The sequence below is a fragment of the Ixodes scapularis genome, unplaced genomic scaffold (assembly GCF_016920785.2).
Source record: "Ixodes scapularis isolate PalLabHiFi unplaced genomic scaffold, ASM1692078v2 PGA_scaffold2__306_contigs__length_199485367, whole genome shotgun sequence".
Lineage (NCBI taxonomy): Eukaryota > Metazoa > Arthropoda > Arachnida > Ixodida > Ixodidae > Ixodes > Ixodes scapularis.
Window position 1 is genome coordinate 51,910,855 of NW_024609857.1, and position 21,076 is coordinate 51,931,930.

At 45.7% G+C, this 21,076-nt stretch overlaps 2 protein-coding genes across 3 annotated transcripts in view; one reads left to right on the top strand and one right to left on the bottom strand.

Annotated features, from left to right (window-relative positions):
• The first annotated feature begins 3,742 nt into the window (after positions 1-3,742).
• Positions 3,743-5,756, top strand: LOC8052489 (FAST kinase domain-containing protein 3, mitochondrial). The gene has a single exon (XM_002434197.4). The coding sequence runs from the start codon at positions 3,861-3,863 to the stop codon at positions 5,724-5,726; it is 1,866 nt and encodes a 621-aa protein (XP_002434242.3). The 5' UTR covers positions 3,743-3,860; the 3' UTR covers positions 5,727-5,756.
• A 4,727-nt stretch (positions 5,757-10,483) lies between these two features.
• The window catches only part of LOC8052487 (protein FAM76B), a 40,697-nt gene continuing 30,104 nt past the window's right edge, over positions 10,484-21,076 (bottom strand). For both annotated transcript variants that reach the window (XM_029968645.4, XM_029968646.4), the window contains exons 6-9: positions 19,918-19,995; positions 18,906-19,047; positions 14,416-14,517; positions 10,484-11,177 (exon numbers count right to left, since the gene is read on the bottom strand). In XM_029968645.4, the coding sequence (XP_029824505.2) occupies positions 11,076-11,177; positions 14,416-14,517; positions 18,906-19,047; positions 19,918-19,995 (424 nt within the window). In that variant the 3' untranslated portion in view covers positions 10,484-11,075. The remainder of the gene's footprint in view (positions 11,178-14,415; positions 14,518-18,905; positions 19,048-19,917; positions 19,996-21,076) is intronic.

The window sequence follows — 21,076 nt, forward strand, 5'->3', positions numbered from 1 at the left end:
GTATAAAAATAAATCCCCAGCTAAAAAAAAAAAAAAAAAAATAATTTTTTTTGTTTAATAAATTTATTTACAAGAACTTGTTCTTGGGCTAGTTGGTGTTGACTGTATTCAACCATGGTTAAAAGTGCTAAAAAGACGTACACACGATAGAAGACAAACACGGCCGCTACTCACAACTGTCACAGTTACTTTTTTATTCGCGGCGATTTCTAGTCCGAAAGTACGTAATTCGGATCGTAAAAGGTGTGCGTAAGCACATCGCCAACCGTTGCTTGCAGTGCAATTGTTTTTTTACGAATCATTTATTATTCCTTACATCACCGACATTGTTTTGTATTATCACCGTGTGTTCGATTTATTATGTTCACTTTGGTTGGATTGAACTGTTTATCTAAGTGAAAATAGTTTGTTATTCTTTGCCTTGAAATTGCCATCCTTCACCCCACAAATATTTCGAAATATCCGTTCTCTATATATCTGAGATCAATTTCCGCATCCCGTCGAAATAACATGAATTAAGCAATATTGCATACTTATTAATTTGAGCATTTTCTAGCCCACAAACAATTTTCCCGAAGCATGAAGGCGTATAAGTTGGAGATGGTCCGCGCTCCCCCGTTGCTCCGTGTCTCGTGCAAAACCGACAGCGTGAGCAGGGGAGCGAGGGGGCCCCATGGGGGGGGGGGGGGGGGGGGGGGGGGGGGGGGGGGGCCTCGAACCCCCCTCCCAGCCCTTCCCCCCCCTCTGCCTACGCCACTGTCATGACCTCATGTTGGAGAATGTAGAGCTAGAAAACGCCATAGGCGCCGACCACGGGGGAGCTCGGGAGCCCCTCTCCCGAGCTCTTGGGAAAGGCAAGTACCATCGCCTCCGGAATCTTTGGGTGCACCTCATTAATCTTATCTGTGCACTGGCGCCCGGTTTATAATTAAAAATTTATCTGTGCGCCCTGGTGCTCAGTAGATACATAAGAATTTATCCACTCTGGTTACTACCAGAGCTGGTGAGTGGATACATTTTTGTTACTGTTCGCACAGCCCTGTTCGAAGACCCTGCGTAGCAACAGCAAATACGATAAAGGCTAGTGTTGGACATTCCTTTGAAAGCCCGAGGACAGCGGCGGTAGACTTTCCATTTTACCGGGTTGGGGGGGGGGGGGGGGGGGGGGGGGGCAGGGCAGGCTGCGAAGTTCTCCGGGGTGGGGGGGTTGTGGGGGGGGGGGGGGGGGGGGGGGTGCTGCACCGCGTAACCTTTTCGCCAGAACTGGAGATTGAAGCTAACGAAATCACGCTGGGGTTCCATTTCCCATGTATTTTGTCAATAAAGGTAACCTGGCCGTTATTTTGTTTACATGCCACTACTAGAAGCTCATTACATGGCACGTAAACAGCGTCTCGGTAAGAATCATGGCCCGGGCCCGGATGGGTTCTGTCCGTCCCCCCCCCCCCCCCCCCCCCCTTTTTCGAAGTCTACGCCTATGCTCGTGGAAGTAGTTGCGAAATACGACAGTGGCGTACCATGCAGCCTACAGAAGTAGACGATATAATCCGTTTTGCAAGCCCCATTTTGTTTTCCCAAACGTAGAAAAAATGCATTACATTAGTGCGCTTCAATCACGGAATTCATTGATCACAACTACCGGGTGATTCAAGGAGACGGCAGGCTCTTTAAATCGACCAAAAAATTCGATTTCCTAACCTATCGCACTACGACTTTGTGCAGCGTTGCCCTGGTGCCCACAGATGGTGCATTTTTTTGTAAAATTTGCAAAGAGCGAACTTACCTGAGGAAAAAGTGAAGAAGAGGCTGACGTAGAGAGGATGGCCTAGTCGTTCCAGCCACCGAAGCGGCTGTTTTTGTACGAATTTTGAGTGACGGGATAATCTTCTGTAATCTTGTAGGGGGACAATAGCGACTTCTGCGATACACAAAAGGCATTCTCGGGAAGAGGGGAGTTCCTCCTGCCCCTCTTCTCTCGTCGTGGTCGGAGGCGAGACAACCTCCGTCACTAGCTGTCAAGGTCCCTAGATGGGCATTACAAGCGAGGCGTTAGCGACATTTTTTAACAAAATATTGGTATGTTCGATGTGATGCTGTTCCTGTGAACACATATAGACCAAAAATTGAGCGCCGAAATTTCGTTGTAGTATCCCTTTAAAGCCATACTACAAGTATTTGCTTCTGACTTCGACGCATGTGAAGGACACACAAGTGAGCTCGTTCTGAAGAACTTGTTCTGGTGCAGCACGAATATTGTGCTGGAAAACTATTGTGGAAAGCCAGGAAAGGTGAACGAAAAGCTTATGAGGCTAATTTCAAGTCAAAGAACAGAAAATGTAAAACCCGAAGCCCTAAAATCTAAATAATTATTTTATATTCAGTACAACAGTTGTCTTAGCATTATTCTTGTGTGCATTGCCGTACATGTGCTGTGTCTTAGTGTCACGAAAGTTTCTTGTGTTTGAATTGTATCAAGATAGATACAAGAAGATAGTGTGGATACACGAGAATATACAATTTGAAGCTTTCAAAGGTAAGATAACTTATATTCACAGCATCTATTCGTAGTGTGAATGAGCGCGGGTAGATGTGTGTATGAAGGTCTCACAGCTGCATGTGTCCCTTACTGAAAATTATGCTTTAAGTTTGCTAAGTTTGCCTGCACTCCGTTAAATCAAAACTTGTGTGCTTTGATCTAGGCGGCGTCTTTGCCTCTTTTTTTGTGCGTTTAATTTTTCGTCTTCGTGTCTCAGTTTCGGATTCCCAGGTCGCTTGCAGTTTTATTGTTATTATCATATTTTTACTTCTGGAAAAAAAATCCATTTCAACAGATTACATTTTTTCGTGCTCCAAAAATCCGCATTTCTAAGTAATCTTCTTTACATTAGCTTGACATGCGAATTCAGTGACCACACATGTCATCACCAACTTGATAGTTGCTGTTATGCAATTTGAAAGGGCCCATCACTTACAATAACGTTTCAGGGCATTTATTTTTTGTTTGTTTGTTTGTCTTCAAACTCCTAGAGATAATTAAAGCACCCAAGATTTGGATGCCTAAAACGAAAACCCATCTCTCTCAAAACGTCGTGAACCTTGTTCTTTCATATCCTAACAATAATTGGACGTCCCATGTAACAAAATATGTTTCCCAGTTATACAGATATTTATAAATCCTTTTTACCAATCAACAAACGTTTGGGTCAACAAAAAATGCCACTCTACGTCGGTAAATCCATGCGTGACGCCTTCAGTGCAGCGCTTTTCCGCGGCGCTCGCCAGCCGACTCGTGTGACGTCACCGGAGGAGGGCTGCGGGTGTTGGTACATCACGGATGTGCAGGCGTACCGAGGCAACACCACCTGTCAGCCAGCGCGTAGCCTCCACAAGCCATGCTCCCTTGAAGCCTCGACTCTTTCTTTATATTCCTCCTTACTCTTCTCACTTATCAGGCCAACGTGACCACATCACGTGACCGTAGCTAGCCTCCGATCTGATAAAACCTACCGGACGGAGCGCGCGCAAGCCTGCAAGGAATTCTTCTACAATCAACCATCCATCTGACACGTGACATCTACGGTCACGTTGGCCACAACATCGTTTAAACTTTTATGACTAGGCTTCACCAATAATGTATATTCGGCGAGCCCAGAGATTATGGCTAAAGCATTTTCTTAGGCAAGGTGGCGCAAGCTACCGCCCGTTACAAAGGGCATAGCCAATATAATTTATATTCATCCATCCATCCGTGTTGTTTCGTTTTCAACATGTGATTCGCTCGTGTTTGGGTGGTTTGGACCAGGACAGGAGCGAGCACACGGCAGGGGTTCTTCTTTTACTGCTTACAACTGATTTCGAGAATGATTCGCATGGTAACGTCCGTATACTCATTTGCACGTTCTCGAAGCATCCTGCCGACGGTTTGCCAAACGTTCTGCGCAACAGTATCGGGCAAGCAGTACCGCGAGAACGAAAACGAATACTTTCACCGGGTTCTCGAGAACCTCCCAAGCTACAGGAACACTGTGATCCCGCATCCGTCCAAGTCGGCAAATTCTGCTGCACGCTTCAGAGGTACGCTCAACGATTTTTACGTGCATCACTTTTGCGAAGTTTCCGTCCGGACGGACGAACGTACGTCGAACATCGAAAGCCCGGAGCACGCAGAGCTCATCCAACAACTAGTAAATCACCTGCCCCGTGTTTCCAATGATGGCCTCAGAGACATTGCGTACCATCTTTGCCTGTGGCCAGCCACCGCAGCAACGACTACGCCGCACTTCAAGTTGCTCTGGAATGCCCTGGACAGCGAATGCGCGCAGCGGTGCCCTGGCTGGAGCAAAGACCGCCAGCTACTCATCGCGGACTGCTTCTATCACCTGAGGCTCAGCAGGATATCACGGTACAATCGGACCATGTTGCGCTGTGTCTCCAGGGTAGTGTCAAGGTTATCGGTACAAGACGTGGTACAGTTGCTGTACTATTCTAACCTCCAGCGTTGGATGGTCTCCGCGGCTAAGCCGGTGATGGAAGCCAAGCTGTTATCAGAGTTCTGTACGCTTACGATTGGCGAACTCGGTAGCGTGTGTCAGAGTTACTTCAAGTGCCAACAGCGGATTGAGCTAAAAGAGCTTTTGCACCAACTTGCGAATGTGCTGGTTCAAAGTCTTCCAAGAGTAGATAGTTTCGTCGTTTGTGCCATCGTTAAGCAACTTCGGTACAGTGCAAGTGCGAAAGAAGCGGTACCTTGGAAGATTGTATTGGAAGCCTGCGAGCCCCACATTAGTCGATGGGATGCGCCCACTGCGATACAACTGGTCATGTTGGCCACTCACGTCAAAAGCTACCACCCCAGACTGCTAGATGCTGTTGCTCGTCACCTCATTACGAAGCTGAACGCCATTCGCCTCAAGGAAGTTGCCAAACTGCTTCTAACACTGACTATGTTTAGCCACGAGATCGAAAATGAATCACAGTTTTACGACACTATCAAGAGTGACTTGAGGAGCCCATCTAGAAAACGAGAGATAGAAATGTACCACCAAAGTTTTGTCACTTGTGTCTGGTGCTTGGCGATGGCTGGGATGTATTCCGCCGACTTGATCGCAGCGGCTCTAAGCGAGGACATGGTTCGGAACAGTGTGAAACACCAGGACATCAGCTATCATGCCACGGCTCTGCAGTATTCGGTTCGGATAGAGAGCCCAACATACGACGGTCCATTTCTTGGTCAACAAGTACTTGACAGTTTGTACTCGATAAGACACTTGACAACTCGCTGTCCCGACTGGACAATGCAGGACCTCAGTCTACAAGAAAAGATTATCTTGCAAACCCTAGATTGCCTGCAAACCAAATATGGGAGTGCACCAGTTATTCGGCAACTTTTGCCCCACTTTCATTATCCAGACATAGTTTTTGGAGTGCAAATCGCTAACACTGATATTACGCTGTTGCAACTAGAACTATGCAGTGAGGATGGAGTGCTCGTGCCTCAGAGTAGTAGTGGTGCAGTCCCTTGTGCTGTGGTGGTGCATGGACTAGGGGCCTTCAGTGAAGGGTCGCAGCACCTGATGGGTCTTGCTAAGGTCAAAGTCCGTCAGCTTCATACTTTGGGATTTAGGGTGGTGGAGCTATCCCATTTTGAACTGTCTTGCATGTCTTCCAATTTTTGTATTCAAGATAAGCTTCTTGCAGCATGTACTACTTCACTGCCAAAGTTATAAGCCTCAGGTAAATTTGCAAGGACAACTTTCCACGAATCTTGAAAATGTGCATTTTATACTTTGGTATACAATTAGCAGGGTGTCTAGCGACCGGGATTGTCAGGGAAGTTTTAATACCTGAAAATATCATGGAATTTTCAGGGATATTGTCAAAAGCAAGTCCAGTCGGGGAAAATGAGCTGGAAACGCCATTGAGTGCCCTGAGCAAAGACTGGAGGGCTTAGGGGCAGAAAGATAGGCAATCCATTCTGCTTAGAGCAAAGCGTGGGCTCTGCTCACCCGATGTAGAGTGTGCTACCTGATGCTAATAGAACAGCCGACAAATCCAGTTCAAGTCTTGGATTGGATTGAGGGCGCGACACTAGGCCAGCTCCAATATGCAGTTAGAACTACTAGATTTAGTAACAAATGAAAAAGCCGCAGACCCCAATCCGATCTAAGCCTTAAGCCGAAAGCATTCGAAAGTGTGCATCTGGCGGCCATGCTGCCATTCGGTTATTGACGCGTGTGGTTGAGCGTTGTGTTTTCATTGCGTTTCCGAAAACGGCCTCTTCACTAACGATGTCGGCGGCAAGGAAGTGCTCATTTAATCCGGACTGGGCGAACCCGAATATTTCGGAATATGCAAGTCGAATTAAGCCCGTGCAAAATTATCGTTACAGAGCTCAATGCATTGTGTTGTAATGGTCATATATTTAACTGCCTCTACAGTGGTCAGGGAATTTCACCTGAGGTTGTCAGGGAAAACCTGGAAAAGTGGGAGATTTCAAAATAATAATTTGCTCGACAGCCTGAACAGTGCCATTGATAGATATCATTGGGGTAGACCTTGTTTTCAGTAAAATGCTTCTTTAGGTATCAGTTTGCAGGAATACAGATGCAGTAAAATGAAACTTTTTTTTTATATTCCAACTTTTTTTTTTACATTACCCTAAAGGTTCTAGTTGGAAATCTTTATTGTCCTTTTTGCCAAAAATTTGAATTTTAGGATTTTAACAGCAAATCTTTCCTGCTCATAGAGCTTAGGTGCTTTGAAGGGAACAGGCAACACAGCTGTAGCAAAGCTTTTTTCAGTTATTTTACTCGGAAACATTGTGTACAAGATGAATGCCACGGTATTACATGCCTTTTGAGCAACTGGAATTTGCGCGCATTACAAAATTACTCGTTGCATTTCGTATGGCAGTGTCTGCCTATGTAGAGTGGTGGTTGATAGCAGATGACACTTTGCCGACCACCCTTGGAGCTGGCACAACCGACATAAGTGTTGTTTGCCATCAGCCATCCATCTACCATACTCCGTTCGCCCCAAGCTGACACTGTGGTAGGAGCCAAGCACTTGCTGGACCGATAACCTTTCTCCCTTTCATCATCTCGCCCCATTTTCTTTTTGAGGGTACAGGCAGAATCACATGGCCAAGAAGTATGGCTGATCCAACGAGCACTTAGCTTCCACCCCACTGGTTGCTTAGGGGAAGTACAGATGGACAGTCTTATTTATGCAGCAAGTAGTTAACTGTGGCATGCTAAACATATTTCCAAGCCAATTGACAATACCATTGCTACAGCTGTTTCACCTGTCCCAGTTCCCCTCCGAAGCATATGCCAGCCTTTGCCGTTAGGCAAGAAAAGATCCATATGGCAATCTTCTTGTGTGACATGTAATTCAAAACAACTGGCTGCATTCAGATGAATCATAAATGCCTAGCACCACTCAACTTGGGAACTAATTCAACAATTGTCTGCAAACCTGCCATCCTAACATTACCCTTCTGGACATTATCACAGCTGATGAACCCACAAAAAGGTAAAAGAAAACTTTCAGACCTGCTGAAACAACACATTTGGTGGGCTGGTCTTTAACCCTTTAACACAAGGGTGGCCTCGGGGATCGGTGGCAGAGTAAGGTAACTCGCACCAGCTCCGAGCATGTGGAGCAAAAGCTTGCACTGCAGAACCCAGGGATCCTGTGTTCAATCCCCGCCCCTGCCTGTTTCGATCTGGATAAGCATTGTACCGGCGTGCGCTCGTGTATCACTACTGCGTGGTGCATGGTGCAAGACACCAGACTAGCGGTTGTACTGCACTGGCTAAATTGCTCGTCTACAGCCGAGACACCAGACGCACACCGAGGCAGAGTAACTTCGGCAGTATAAACACACACCAATCTTGTTCTGCCAGATGAACGTATGCAGAGCCGCAAGAAAAACTATTTTAACTGAAGGAGCTGCAGCAAGAAGCGGGTGTGGCAGTTTTGTTCGATTATTCAATTTAGGCGATTACGACGACGACTCGCGAAGTGATTTATCATATGTTTCTTCATGAAACAAGCACCTGCAAGTGAACACGTTGAAGTATTCCAGAAAGCACCTTGAAGCATAGTTAGGTAGTCAATGACCCTGATGCGTTTTAGACTTTACGGTTAGTACAGCGTAAATATAGTAGCACAAGATTGCCAAAACACAAACCATCTTTCTGCATTTATATCTTAATTTTGCTCGGGGGAGGAGTATACGTACCAGGGAGTAGCGAGCCGCACGTGGACCTGCGAAGAGCCGCATGCGGCTTGTAAGCCGCAGTTTGGCGACCCCTGCTTTACTGCATTGTGGGACGGGTCCATATCACATGAGCGAATGATGTTTTAGCAAACAGAGTCAGATGAGTGAATCAACATTTTAGTGAATAACAAGGGCGCGTGCTAAGCCCACCCCGCGCTGCACTTGCGCCGCTTTGCCCGACGACAGTCCGCGGCGGCTCATTACACAAATGTGGACCCACTTGGCCCACCCGTAAACGCTGCTTCGCGGCGGCCAACTATTCGCTAAAGTGTTATTCGGTGAAATGTGGGCGTTCGCTAAAACATCATTTGATCAGGTGAGTGCCTCCCATTGTGGGTCATATACAGCACACACCAGTGAAACATATATATTATTATAATGCTTTTTGATGTAGAACTACCATAGAATACCGTGCATCCACCCATACCACATTAAGCGCCCATACCCAAATTTGCAAGATCTGAGAAAATATGCACAGTACATTTATATGTAGAATTAATGACCGGACAAGTGCCCATGCCCCATTTTTTCATGATTATCTCAAAATTTTGAGTGGGCGCTTGCCCGGTATTTTACGGCAAGTCTTTTCCCATGCTTGGAAGGTATACGCTACGTTGCAAGTCAATGTCATGAAAACATGGTCACGGAAGTGACGTATCCAAGGCGTATACCAATAACGTAGCGAGCATGCTGTTGCGTCAACCACGGAGGTACCGTCGGCTCCATTTTTCCTGTTTCCTTCTGGCAACTGGTTGCTTTCTTTGTGTTTGCATCAATGACACGGCGAACATGCTACTGCGTCAGCTGCAGAGGCACCGTCGGCTCCTTTCATGTCTGCATGCTTCTTCTCAAAAAAAAAACTTTGTATCGTGTTTGAAATGTCCCAGTAGCACGCCCAGGTTTTCTCCTTCGACTTGCTTTGCATGCAATTCCGCATATGCGCCTCGGAGACGGCGGTGCGGGGGCTGCAAAATTGCCTCTCCCGGACTCCAAGCCACGAGCATTCACTTCTTGCACACCCGCCATCGTCATACGGCACAAGCCCTTGGACTTCTATCTCCAGCTGCCAGACAAGACATCTGGGAGGAGTAGACAAAGCACAGCCCCTCATACAACACCCCTCTTATTTCTTGTGCCCCCCCTCATATAGTTCTATGGAAATTTATGCACCATAGTACACCTATGCACAAACCAATTTTGTTCATTCGGCAAGCGGATCCAGATACGAGACATAGTTACGCTTCCAATGTCCCGTAATGCATTCGGGGTTGTCTTACAACTAGCATCAAATATGCCAATGCACAAGGCCTCATGTGGCCCCTGGTAGCAAACGGCAACGCAGCACTTGCTCGTAGCACGTCTTCCTTGCACAACTATTGGCCAATTCGTCTGGGCCCGCATAGCAACGGTGCAGTGCGGTTCAAATGCATGGAAGGCTAGAGGGGGAGCTTCCTTCTCTCCCTGCCAGTTTTTCGTGTACTGAAGTGGAAAGAGTTTACTGCACTGGACAGGTGCAGTGTGCCCCAGACGAATAGACCATATGGCTGTCGGTACATGCAAAATGCAGACTTTATCAAGGTGCTTTACCACTGCCTGCCAATGCCTGCCAAATAGCACCATCTATGCTCTGCTTTCGATTTTGAGTTTGCAGTTTTCATGGCCTTTTTCTATCATTTCCACCACAAACATTAAATGCTCTGTTTTTGTAACTAACTCCAGTAATTCAGCTCTTCAGAATCCTTTCAGAGTCCACCAGGCATGGCAAACATCTGCAGCGTATTTGCGTCGGCCAAGCACGCGCCCTCCTTGCCGCTCCGACCTTGGACGCTGTGTTACCCGCACGCTCGCGGCGTGTACACGCAGCGCCATGGGGTGGCGGTCGTTGAAACTGACGTGCAGCGGCCAATGGGAGCCTTTTTCCTTGAGAAAGTATGACGCGCGCCACCCAATGGGACTGAAGCCAAAATCCATCGGCTTCACTCCACTCCTTTGGGATAGAGGAACTAGGTGCTGTTTGGCTATGCTTTTAGCATTGTTTCAAAGTTGGAGATAGCGGCTTCACTTGGAGAAAAAAAGTTTAGGTGCCGTTTGGCATGGCTTCAAAGCTAATAATGCAGTTCGCTCCCTAAGACAGTTAATGCTTTCGCATAAAAAAAAAAAAGTCATATAGGATGAGTAAAGGAGTAAAGATCCTGATCATTTCATTGAATACTGACTTTATTGTGGTTCACAATGTACAGTGTGGTAAATGATCTTGATTTTACAGAGATGGATGTGAATCGGTCAGTGTTAGTCTGTCTCCACAAATCTATGCTTCCAAGTATGTTGAAGATCGCTCAACACCGGACACCGTTCGATCATACCGATTTACCGAAACCAGAGAAAACATAAAAACCCTCATCTGCATTTAGAGCAGCAGTAAAATAAACTTCCGCCTCCCAAAGCCGGTCAGCACAAATACAGAAAGCATGATTGACCACCTGACGACAGAAAGCTCAACTAAACATCCTTGTGGGGGGTGGGGGTTTGCCACAACTAAAACGAATGTACGTAAAATTTTTCCCCTGGGGTGAAAAAAAAAAAAAAAAGAAATGCCCTAAAAAAAATTTCTAAAAAATTGCAACGTAAATAAAAGACAGGAATAACATAGACCTGTTTGTTAAAAATGATAATGAATAAAAATCAGAGCCTATTTTCTTTTTTCCTTTTTGTTTTTGAGAGAGGCATGAAGGAGGGCAGCTACAAGGGGTGAGGGGGATGAAGACGTGACAGTCACCCATCCCCTTCAAGGTCACGAGATGAGTGAAGAGGGGCTGTCGGTCGCGGCCAGTGCGCTCTTGCGGCTGCTCTTGGCCTTGGCAACAACTTGCTTCTGCAGGGCAAGCAACTTGTTCTGCAACAGGAACAAGCAGATGGCAGAAACACTTTTATCTTTGGTCAGTTCTGTTTTCGATCATGTCTGACCGCATCCAACCATCCGGTGGAGTCAATCAAGCAGTGCCAAAAGTGCATGGTCACGGCGCTCCTTGCCTTTGTGCATCTGCTGTTGCAAACTACGCCAATCGTGCACAGTGATTGCGCCACAATATTTTTCTGTGCGTAATTGGCTTAGCCGGCGGTTTTTGGTCCCAGCTGAAGCCAAAACGAGACCAAAACTGATGTCACGTTACCATTTTTAAAAAGTGATGCTAACAAATTATATGCACACTTTTCATTCATTATAAACGTTCAACACAATATAAAATGAAGTTCTTTTTTTTTTTTTTTTAACGTAAAGAAACGATATTTAGAATGTTTCACATGAATTGAAGTGAGAGAGACATAACAAAAGTCTTAGTGGCACCAACATCACAATAATTGCGCTCGCCGGGGGTAGCCTTTTGCAGCGTGGTCGTTTTGGCGGCGGCTCAGGCTCCGAATCGTACCTCTTTTGACAATGATGGTTGCTATGGTACTTCCAAATGCCTCCCCCAATAGTAAGTGCTTCGCTGGCCGCGGTGACGCGGCGGATGCCGGCACCTGTCGCTCTATTGGGGCAAACCCCCTTCAGTTAACTGAGGTAGGCCAGCTGCTCAGTTCAACCAAACTGTTGTTGGCGGCTCAATGACAGTTGGCCCTGCCGTGCAAATCTGGCCGATCGCAATTCAATCAACTGTCCATGGCTCAATGACAGTTGACAGCGCTCGTGCAACTAGGGTATCAGAGGGTCAGTTTTCCCCCCCTCGTCATTCGCTTTTCCATTTTAGTAGTAGTGAGTGGCATGGTGCGGGGAATATGTTCGGTATAAACCGGTCGTGGTTATGTTTGTGGCGGACTCGACCCTCGTCAAACGTCGACTGGGCCTGCGGTATGTTTGACATTAAACTCAAATAAATGCAGCATGGACCATCCATCTATGCATCATGTGGTATGTACACTTCCTTTCTTGAGCAGGGGCTTTTTATTTGTTTTGGTGACACACGTCTCGGGTCGAGATAGCACAGCAATCTTGAGTGCCCCGCCAGCTCCGCAACAGTGTGTTGGCCATGCAATTACGCTCGCAATGTCTACATTGGTGCAGTGGTCATGTACATCGAGTCTATAACTTTTGGCAGTTTACATGACTGTCAAAGTGGATATAAAACCTGTCACTGCGGACGATCGGAGGCATGTTCCGATGTCCTACGAGAAAGGACAAACAAAACAGCGCAGCGCCTGGCTTTGGCGCCTCGAATAAGAAGCATGCAAGCTTACTCAAACCAAACCACCGGAGCGATGCCAGTAAAGTTTATTTTCATGGTGGATTCAAGTGACAGACGTGAACCTTGCATTTCTTCGCTGATTTGACTGTTGTAATGCTAGGATACTGTGCCTAGGATGCCTCACTAGTTACGGGTGCCATCTTGCTTACAAATTCACTGACGTCATGTCAGCGTCTCGCTGTAATAGGGAGTATTCACTGGCAGCCATAGTTGCGTGCAGAATGCTCAGTGCGTGCTAATGTTGAGCTTCCACAGTTCTTTTGCAACGTGCACCCCACACCATCCAGATTGGTCTTATCAGACTGTTAATTTGAGCTTGTTCTAAGCATGCGCTCTACTAAACAGCGCCCTCATTCATGGCGTCCAGTGAATACCCCCTATCGGTTACCACTTCGTAATTTGAGAGGGCGGATGGGAAAATTTGGTTCGGAAGTGGTTGACAAAAATGGGTCCCAACCGTGCGATCCCAGCCGCTTTGCGGTTGAAAATCTAAGGATCTGTTTCCAGTGTGAACAGGCCATCAGCAAGAAAATCTATCGCATAAAATTGTTGCAAAATATTGAGAAATTCTCTAGTTTAGCCTCAGTAGAACACATGGGGGGTGCGGCCATCTACTCTTTGCGCTGAAACCTGCCCTTTTCCTTAAAGGGGTACTCCGGCGATTTTTTTCACGGTAACTGATTTACCTCAAAATTGGCTCAACACATTGATAGACACGGCTGTACCAGTTCCCCAAGTTATGCATAAAAAAAAACATTTCGCGAGGTTATTGAATTTTCTAATTTTGTTTTCGTTGTGTTTCTCGAACCAGGAGCCCCTACTGGCAACATTGAAGTGTGACGAGAGAAATGGTACAAAGTGGGCAGCAAGCCATGATCCCAACTAATTACAAGGTGTTTGATGGTGGGAAAAGAACGGTTAGTAGCTGATTCACTCAGAAGCATGCAAAAAGCATTCGACACACCCGCATGACCTGAAAGTCTGTACCATTTGTGACATCACACCACTGGAGAGCATGCGGAAATTTGAACGTTGGTTTCGCAATCATTTTCATTTACGGTTTTCTGATATCTTGAATTTCGAGAAAATAAATAGCATACTGTGAAGAATACAGTCTGGGTAGTCAGAAAACGCAATTTGTTTGGGTAGCTCAAAAAATGGCCAAAATACCCCTAAAAAAAAAAAAGAAAACCCAGTTATATAAAGAAAAAAACATTTCTTTTTTTTTTATACTGTCTGGCTGGGACACGCGTGTCAAAAAATTAATTTTACGCAAAAATTTTATTTTTTTATTTTTAGGGCATTAGTTGGTAGTCACTTCCTTTCCACTTGTTTTCTCTCTCGGCATTTCGGGTGCGTGGAGGAGAGGTGGATTGGCTTCGCCTTCACGTTGAAGTGGAAAGAGTGTATTACCCTCTCACTGAGATGGAAAGAGTGTATGACTATACCGTGACATCATGAACTTTGCATGCAGAATTTGAAATAAATCTAGCGCAATCAATATTGCTTTACAATTTTTTATTTTTTTTTTGTTGCATAAGTCTAATTTTTTTTTTTTTTTTTGACAGAAAAGTTTGTTTTTTACATTAAGAACTCCATTTAAGTACAGAAATTATTAGTTCAAAAGCATCCACAATAAAGGATCACTGTGGCAATGCAATGAAATGATAGATTTCTTAAAATGAAAGTTGCAGGCACAGTCAATCAGGAGGCGAAAGAATCCAAGCAAGCTGGAAAACTCTGCCTCTGTGCAAAAAGACATGGGCCGAAAGTTCATTACCAGGGCATTCGGCGAGATGTCGAGCCGAAAGTATGATACGTGAAACCGCGCTAAAAACAGGGAGGGGGCCACTGGCAGCCTCTTATGCTGGCCCCTTGCTTCAGACTCACCGTCAGCTCCTGCACTATTTCGGTGTGCCGCTTCTGTTCTGCCTGCAGCTTGGTTCGGTGATTCCTCTCATCGGACGACATGTGCGCCTTCAGCTCTGCAATCTGCAAACACCCAGGAATCAACCATTTATGCATGATGACAACTTAAGTAGTTGACGCAAAGCCACACTGAACTGACAGAGCTCACCACCTCACTCTCTGCACGTCAGTATGCGCAGAAAGTGTGATTAGGTGGTACAAGACTGAAAATCGACTGGTCCAACGAGCAACGATTTCTGTCAGCTAAGCAGTGAATGAAATACAATAGGGGCCTCGGATAACCAGATATTTTCAAAGGGGAGGGGGGCTTTGTCCCATCTTTGCATGTAGTAGTAGTCGATGTACTGTAGAATTCACAGGTACGAACACGGCCGTCCCCAATCCCCGGCAGACTGGAACAATTCAGTAATCACTCAATATTTGTCTTCCTTTATTAAAAAAAGAAAACAATAAAAAGAGAAAGTGAGGATTTTGGGGGGCCTTGACCCCCCCAAACCACCCCCTGCATATGCCACCGACCCAACCCAAATGACAGCGTCTTCCACAGGCTGCTTCTACTGCTGCCACAGTTTGTGCGCTGCAAACATGCTTAGCACACAGCTGACCAACTCCTTACGAGCAAATAGCCTGATTTTCTCATTCCATCCTCTCGCTGAGCCACTCAATATTATCACTTAAAGGGACACGGACAGGGTATTTATGCACGGCAAGGTTTCTATTTGTACATAACATACAAGAGCCCAGCTACCCAGAAGACAATTTGTTTTCCTTCCGCCCGATAACCGCCGATCGAGAACTGGCCAGTTTGAGTCGTGTCCATTCTTCTCCGTGGTTGCATGCCGTTTTGTATGGTTTTAGACACAACCACCAAAGATAGTCAAAGTTTTGGGTCATTGAAGGCACACACTCAATGAGCATAAATGCCCCGTCGTGTCCCTTTAAACCTAAGGCCCAGTGAAGGCAGTACTACTACCGATATCGTAGCAAATGATTAGTATGGCATTTGGGGGCACAATTAATTTTCAAAATTACCCAAGGCGCAATGCTCAATAAGGAGTGTACACCACTAGATAATATTGGATAATATAATTTTTTAGGCACTGAAAATAAAGTCATTACATTACATTATCACGAATGACACTTCAGGAGGCGACGAATAACTGCGGAAACTAAATGTTTAAGGGATGCAAACATGTGCCCAAAACAAGATAGAAAAAAGGCTAGCGTCGCAGGCGTCAATGGCGGTGTAACTGCAGGATCCAGCGCTGGGGTGAGACTGACTGTAGCTCGCCCCACGGAACCCCTCATGTACACGCGCGGGCTGTACACACGAGTCTTATCAGAGTTCGTTCAGTACAACCGGTCAGTACAACGTTCGGTACAATGGGTCAATGTACTTCTGGGTGACGACAAAAGCACCGTTCCGGTTTCCAGTTTTGGGCCATGCTGTTGTGCTTCTTTGATAGAGGAGGGCTTGTGTTCTTTAGAACAGTAAAAGATATGAGCCCGTAGGTTTCGTAGGGGAGCTACAAAAGCTGAAGCGTTTATGCTTCCCAATGAGTACATCCAGGAGTTTGGCTATAACTAAGTACTGACGTTTATTGAAGCAACACTTGTTTGCAAGATTTGTCGTGGGGCAGTTAGTACTGCCAATCGCAAGGGCACCAATGCCAAATGCAGCTGCAGAACTATCCTTTGATACCTGTGAGTTTTTCTTCGATACATTTAAAGGGGTTATGACGCGCTAAAATAAAATATGAGATAACAATACTGCTAGGACCCATTGTATGTCCCTATGATCCTGCTAAATTTATTTTGAAAAAAGCATGATAGTTGATAGTTTCGTGGATAAATGATTTATATGCATGTCCCTTGGAAGGGCGGATACAGGCGGAGCGAGAGGCTATTGACATAGCCAGCCTTCCACTCGGAGTCTCCTTGCACGCCACTCACAGACATGGCTCCCTTGGCGTCTCAAGCTTCAGCTTCCTCGTTTACCTTCCGCGTTTCAAGCATGCGGACCGTGACAATTACGTCTACGGCATCACTCGCCCTGTCAAAGCGTTCAACATTGATCACAGCAGCGATGAGAGTGATTTCTATCAAGGGATATTAAGAGCTGTTCATTTCGACTGCAACCCGCTGGCGACCAGCTCCAACAACGGCGAGCTACGGACGAATTTGCCGTGGTCACCGTCGTCCGGGAATATCTCGCAGGCGCATGCAGGGTGAAAGGTCACCGGGCCAGGGGCGAGAGCGAGAATAGCGTTCGGGTTACCGAGTTGCGTGAGAGGTTGGGGGCGCCTAGAATGAGGGAGCGTCCACAATCACGCGGTTTATGGATACCATGGTGTCACCAACTTGGGCAGTGTTGCCTGGTCGCCAGATGAAAATGAGAAAAATTCGTAAATTGATTATTGCAATTAACAGAGCTCTAAAAATTGTGTAACTTCGTGTATATACTAAGCAGCCTATGAGCGTTCCATTTCAAGAATAATCTACCCGTTTAATTTTCGTGTCATAACCCCTTTAAGGGGGCCTGCAATCATTTAAGCGTCTACTTTTTTTGCGGTTTCCACGTCTCTTGGGCTTCAGGCAAGCCAGCGGGCACAGAGAGAATAACTAAGTATCAGTGCGTCATAATTTAACCGGACGACGCGGAAACCTCCTCCACCGACGAGGGCGACCCGCGGTACTGAAAGCGCGCAAAATGCGACGTCTTTGGTCCTGGGCTTACTACTGGTCAGAGCCACTAAATGCTTCTTTTTAATCGAAATACAAAATATAAGTGGTGCAAACCGTTTCAATTATTTATAAAAGTAGTTTTTGTTCAGTATTTTAAATCAGAAAGAAACAAATGCAGTTTATAAAGTACGGAAACAAGAAATGACCCGTCGACATACCCGCCACCAAGCGGTGGAAAAGGCGGCGCACACTAGAAAGGAGTAGTGGGATCAGGCGCCGGCACAGAAAGGTCCCGGATGTACGTGGCAGCGTTGCGGTCGTATGGACAGGAAGATCCGACCGGCTCCGAGCGTTCCACAGGCCTTTAGCGAGAAGCTTTGTCTTGCGGTTTGGCCGTTTCGCAGTATGGCAGCGCGAAGTGGCTCCCATTCTGAACTGATCTTTACCTTGTGTTTGCTGTCGTATGTGGCCAATGAAGTGCCATGCTGAATTAGTGTTTAATCGCGCAGCAAAAAATGCAATGAGAGCCGCTCTTGGTGCCTGCTGCATACAGCCGATCCAGAGTATGCTTTAGTGGCGCCCTCGACACGGAGTGCGGCAGCCGTGAGTGCTCGCTCAGCTTACTACCCCTCCTCTAGTTCACGGCCACTCAAGCAACCAAGGACGTCATGAGGGAAGTTATTTTTTGCTTGTTTTTGTAATTTTAATTTACCTATAACTTTTAAAATAAAGCAAATTTCGAGAAACGAAAAGTTTCACTAAGTTACTACGTTCAGTGTGCTCAGGCTCGGTGGAAATTAAAAACCAGTAAAAAAGTCCTTGTAGGGCTCTATTAAGAGATGTTTCTAACCAAACAATTACTTTTATTTTGAATTTTGAAAAAGTGACACACACTAAAACTCCGAATTTTACATGAAATTAACTCCGAAAACAGGGAGTCCTATTTATAAGACATTTCTTTGTATCAGTCTTATAGCCGCCATTACTTCACAAAGATAAATGACCGGATGACGTCTCGAAAGACGATAGCGAGTTTTCACATAACGATTTTTCTTTTTTAGAGGCTGGTGAGCTCCTTTAGTCAACCTCAAGAGTTGTGTATAATACTAAGAAAGCCAAGGACGCGAGCGCTTGTTCCTTGAAAGAGCTGAACTTTACCGAGACAAAATTTGGGGAATGTAGTTTGGTGTCGGGAGTTGTACTTTTCTTGGAAAGTACCAGAAAAAAATACTTTAAGTAAAGTACACTGCTTCTAAACCCACTTCAAGTAGTACTTTAAGTACAATGTACATGAAGTACTTCCCAACACTGCCGTCTGTACACACTCGCATTGTCCATAGGTGCACACTTCACAAATAAAAATGAGTTCCCAAAAAAGAAAGGAACAAAGTCAAAATTTGGGGGTTTTTACGTGCCAAACAATTGACGGGCATCTGGCATGCCCCAGCGGAGGACTGAGGATTAATTTGGACCACCTGGGAATCTTTTTGACGTGCAACCGAAAGCTCGGTTACACGGCGCCACCGCAATAAGCCTCCGTCAGATTGCGGGCACCTCGGCCGGGATTCGAACCCGCCACATGGGGATCCGTAGGCCAGCGCTCTCGCTTTGGAGCCACCGAGGCGGCTTAAAGGAACAAAGGCTATGCCTTCAATTACTTTTCGCCAGCATACTACTTCCACTCAAATTCCACTTCAGGATCATCTTGAGCGGCCAAGTAACAAAAAGGAGGAGTTTGCTCGCAGGTTCGCTGCTCGAGTGAGTACCTGCTTGTCCTTGGCTAAGAGTTGCTGGTCTTTTAGGTTTAGTTGTTTCTGCAGTGAGGACACCTGCTCCTTGAGCTGAGTCAGGGCCACCACATGGTCGCTGCTGTTGGGGTCCATCAGGCCACTGTTCTCGGGGGCACTCCTGGGAGGACGAGAGAGCAGCAAGTGAGCTCAGGGCTCGGGGCCCGTGTTCCCTTTGTGTTCTTTGCACGCAGATGTCAGTGCCATCTCAAACGGGCCACTAGTACCCTGTTGCTTCGTAGGAGAATAAGTATAGCTGAATGTCACACTAGGCAGCACTTCTGGCTACAGAAAACAGATTCTGTTGTCCTTATACACCCTGTTCCTATCTATCTTCTGAGTGCACCTCATAGGAGAGATTCTAAAACAATTCTTAGGCATAAAAATAAAAAAAAAAAAAATAAATACAAGTTGCAAAGATCCGCAATTTATTACCGTAAAATACTGGGCAAGCGCCCACTCAAACTTTGGAGATAATCGCAAAAAAAAAAAAAAAAAAAAAAAAGAGGGATGGGCACTGGCCCGGTCATCAATTTTACATAAATGTACTGTGCACATTTTCTCAGATCTTAGAAATTTGGTAATAAGCGCTTATATGGAATGGGCGGATGCGCAGTATTCCATGGTATATTGAGAGATTAGGCACTTGTAAAAATTAAGTCATGTCAAGTACTGTAACTTTTTTTCAAATTCTTCCAGACCTTATTGCATATGGACCCAGTTTCTTCTTGGCCCCGATACAAAACAAAGGTAAAAATCCCCGAGAAAAGCTCTGCACACCCTTTCCTGTCAGGCTCACTTTGTTAGTGAGAGAACAAGCAATGCAGTTGCAACAGCTGACACAAAGTACAAAGGCTGCTAAAGCTGGTAGAAAGAATGCAAAAAGGAACCTCCCAGAAGTCTCAGATCAGCAGCCAATGTTTCACTACTGGCAGTCTGGTGTGCCCAGGAGGTGCCCTTTCCAGTTCAGCTTAAAAAAATGGTTACATACCTAAGGGGAACACTGCCATTGGCTAGCTTAGCAGGGTCCAGCCGTGGCCGCTTGCTACTGCTGTGTTCGGTATTCAACCTGCAACATTGAGGAATCGTACCAGCAACATTGTTTAAGATCAATACAAAACACCGCACTTCTAAAGAAAGAGAAAACATTTTCATATCCGTTATACCCAATCTTGGATATGTTACCTTTAAAAAGTAATTAGTTACAGTTACATAGCTCGTCGAAAATGTGTTTAGGTTAAAGTTACAGTCACTTCAAATAAAAGTAATATGTTACAGCTGCAGTTACTTGTTCATAGAAACTTAGTAACTTTTAAGATACTTTCGATTTTTTGAGTTTAACTATGTTGATGACCCATATAAGGCCACACCGGACTATGATTTATATTTATTTAGAACCATCAGAAAACTTGCATTTCACTTTTTGAGATATACATACCACCACATGACTTTGTTGGATCTAAACTCTTGCTGCTTTGATAAAAGATGGACTAAATAAAATATTATTTAGTTCATGTAACACAGCAGCAACTGCTTTTCAAAGTTATCACGACTTAACGTTCCCCTTTTGATGCACATCCCTTTCCTTGCTCAAGAGGCACTCAACGGGTGCGCTAAACAGCAAAGCAGTATTCGGGTGTGAAATTTTTTCTTAATGGTGGGTAGTCGTTGAGGCTGAGGAGCGCTGTCGAGGTTTCAGCCTTTCATCGTTCCGCCTCCATGCCTAGCAGTAGTGCCAGAAATTAAAGTCGAAGCTCCCCCCAAGGTGCTTGCGAAGGTTGGAGAAATAAGACCTACAGGCTGCATATCCTTCTTTGCAGCGTTTGCAGCAAGCAATGAAGTTATCATTACTATATTCAACACAATCAAAATGTAGTTCATAGCCGGAACAAATAACACCTGCCGTTCGTCACTAATGACAGCCTCTCGTTTGAGCGATAAGGGTTATTTACCATGCAACTATTTTCCTTCTTTCTTTCTGACGTTCTCTCCCCATTCCACTTTCTGTTAAGAGCTCTTATTCCCCTTTTTCAGCTGACCAGAAAAGGAAATACTGATGAACAGATGGATCCATTAGCAAAGAAAGCTATCACCGCAACTGCTGCGGCACCGCGATAGAGGCTCTCTCGCTTGGCTGAGGAGGTGGGGAT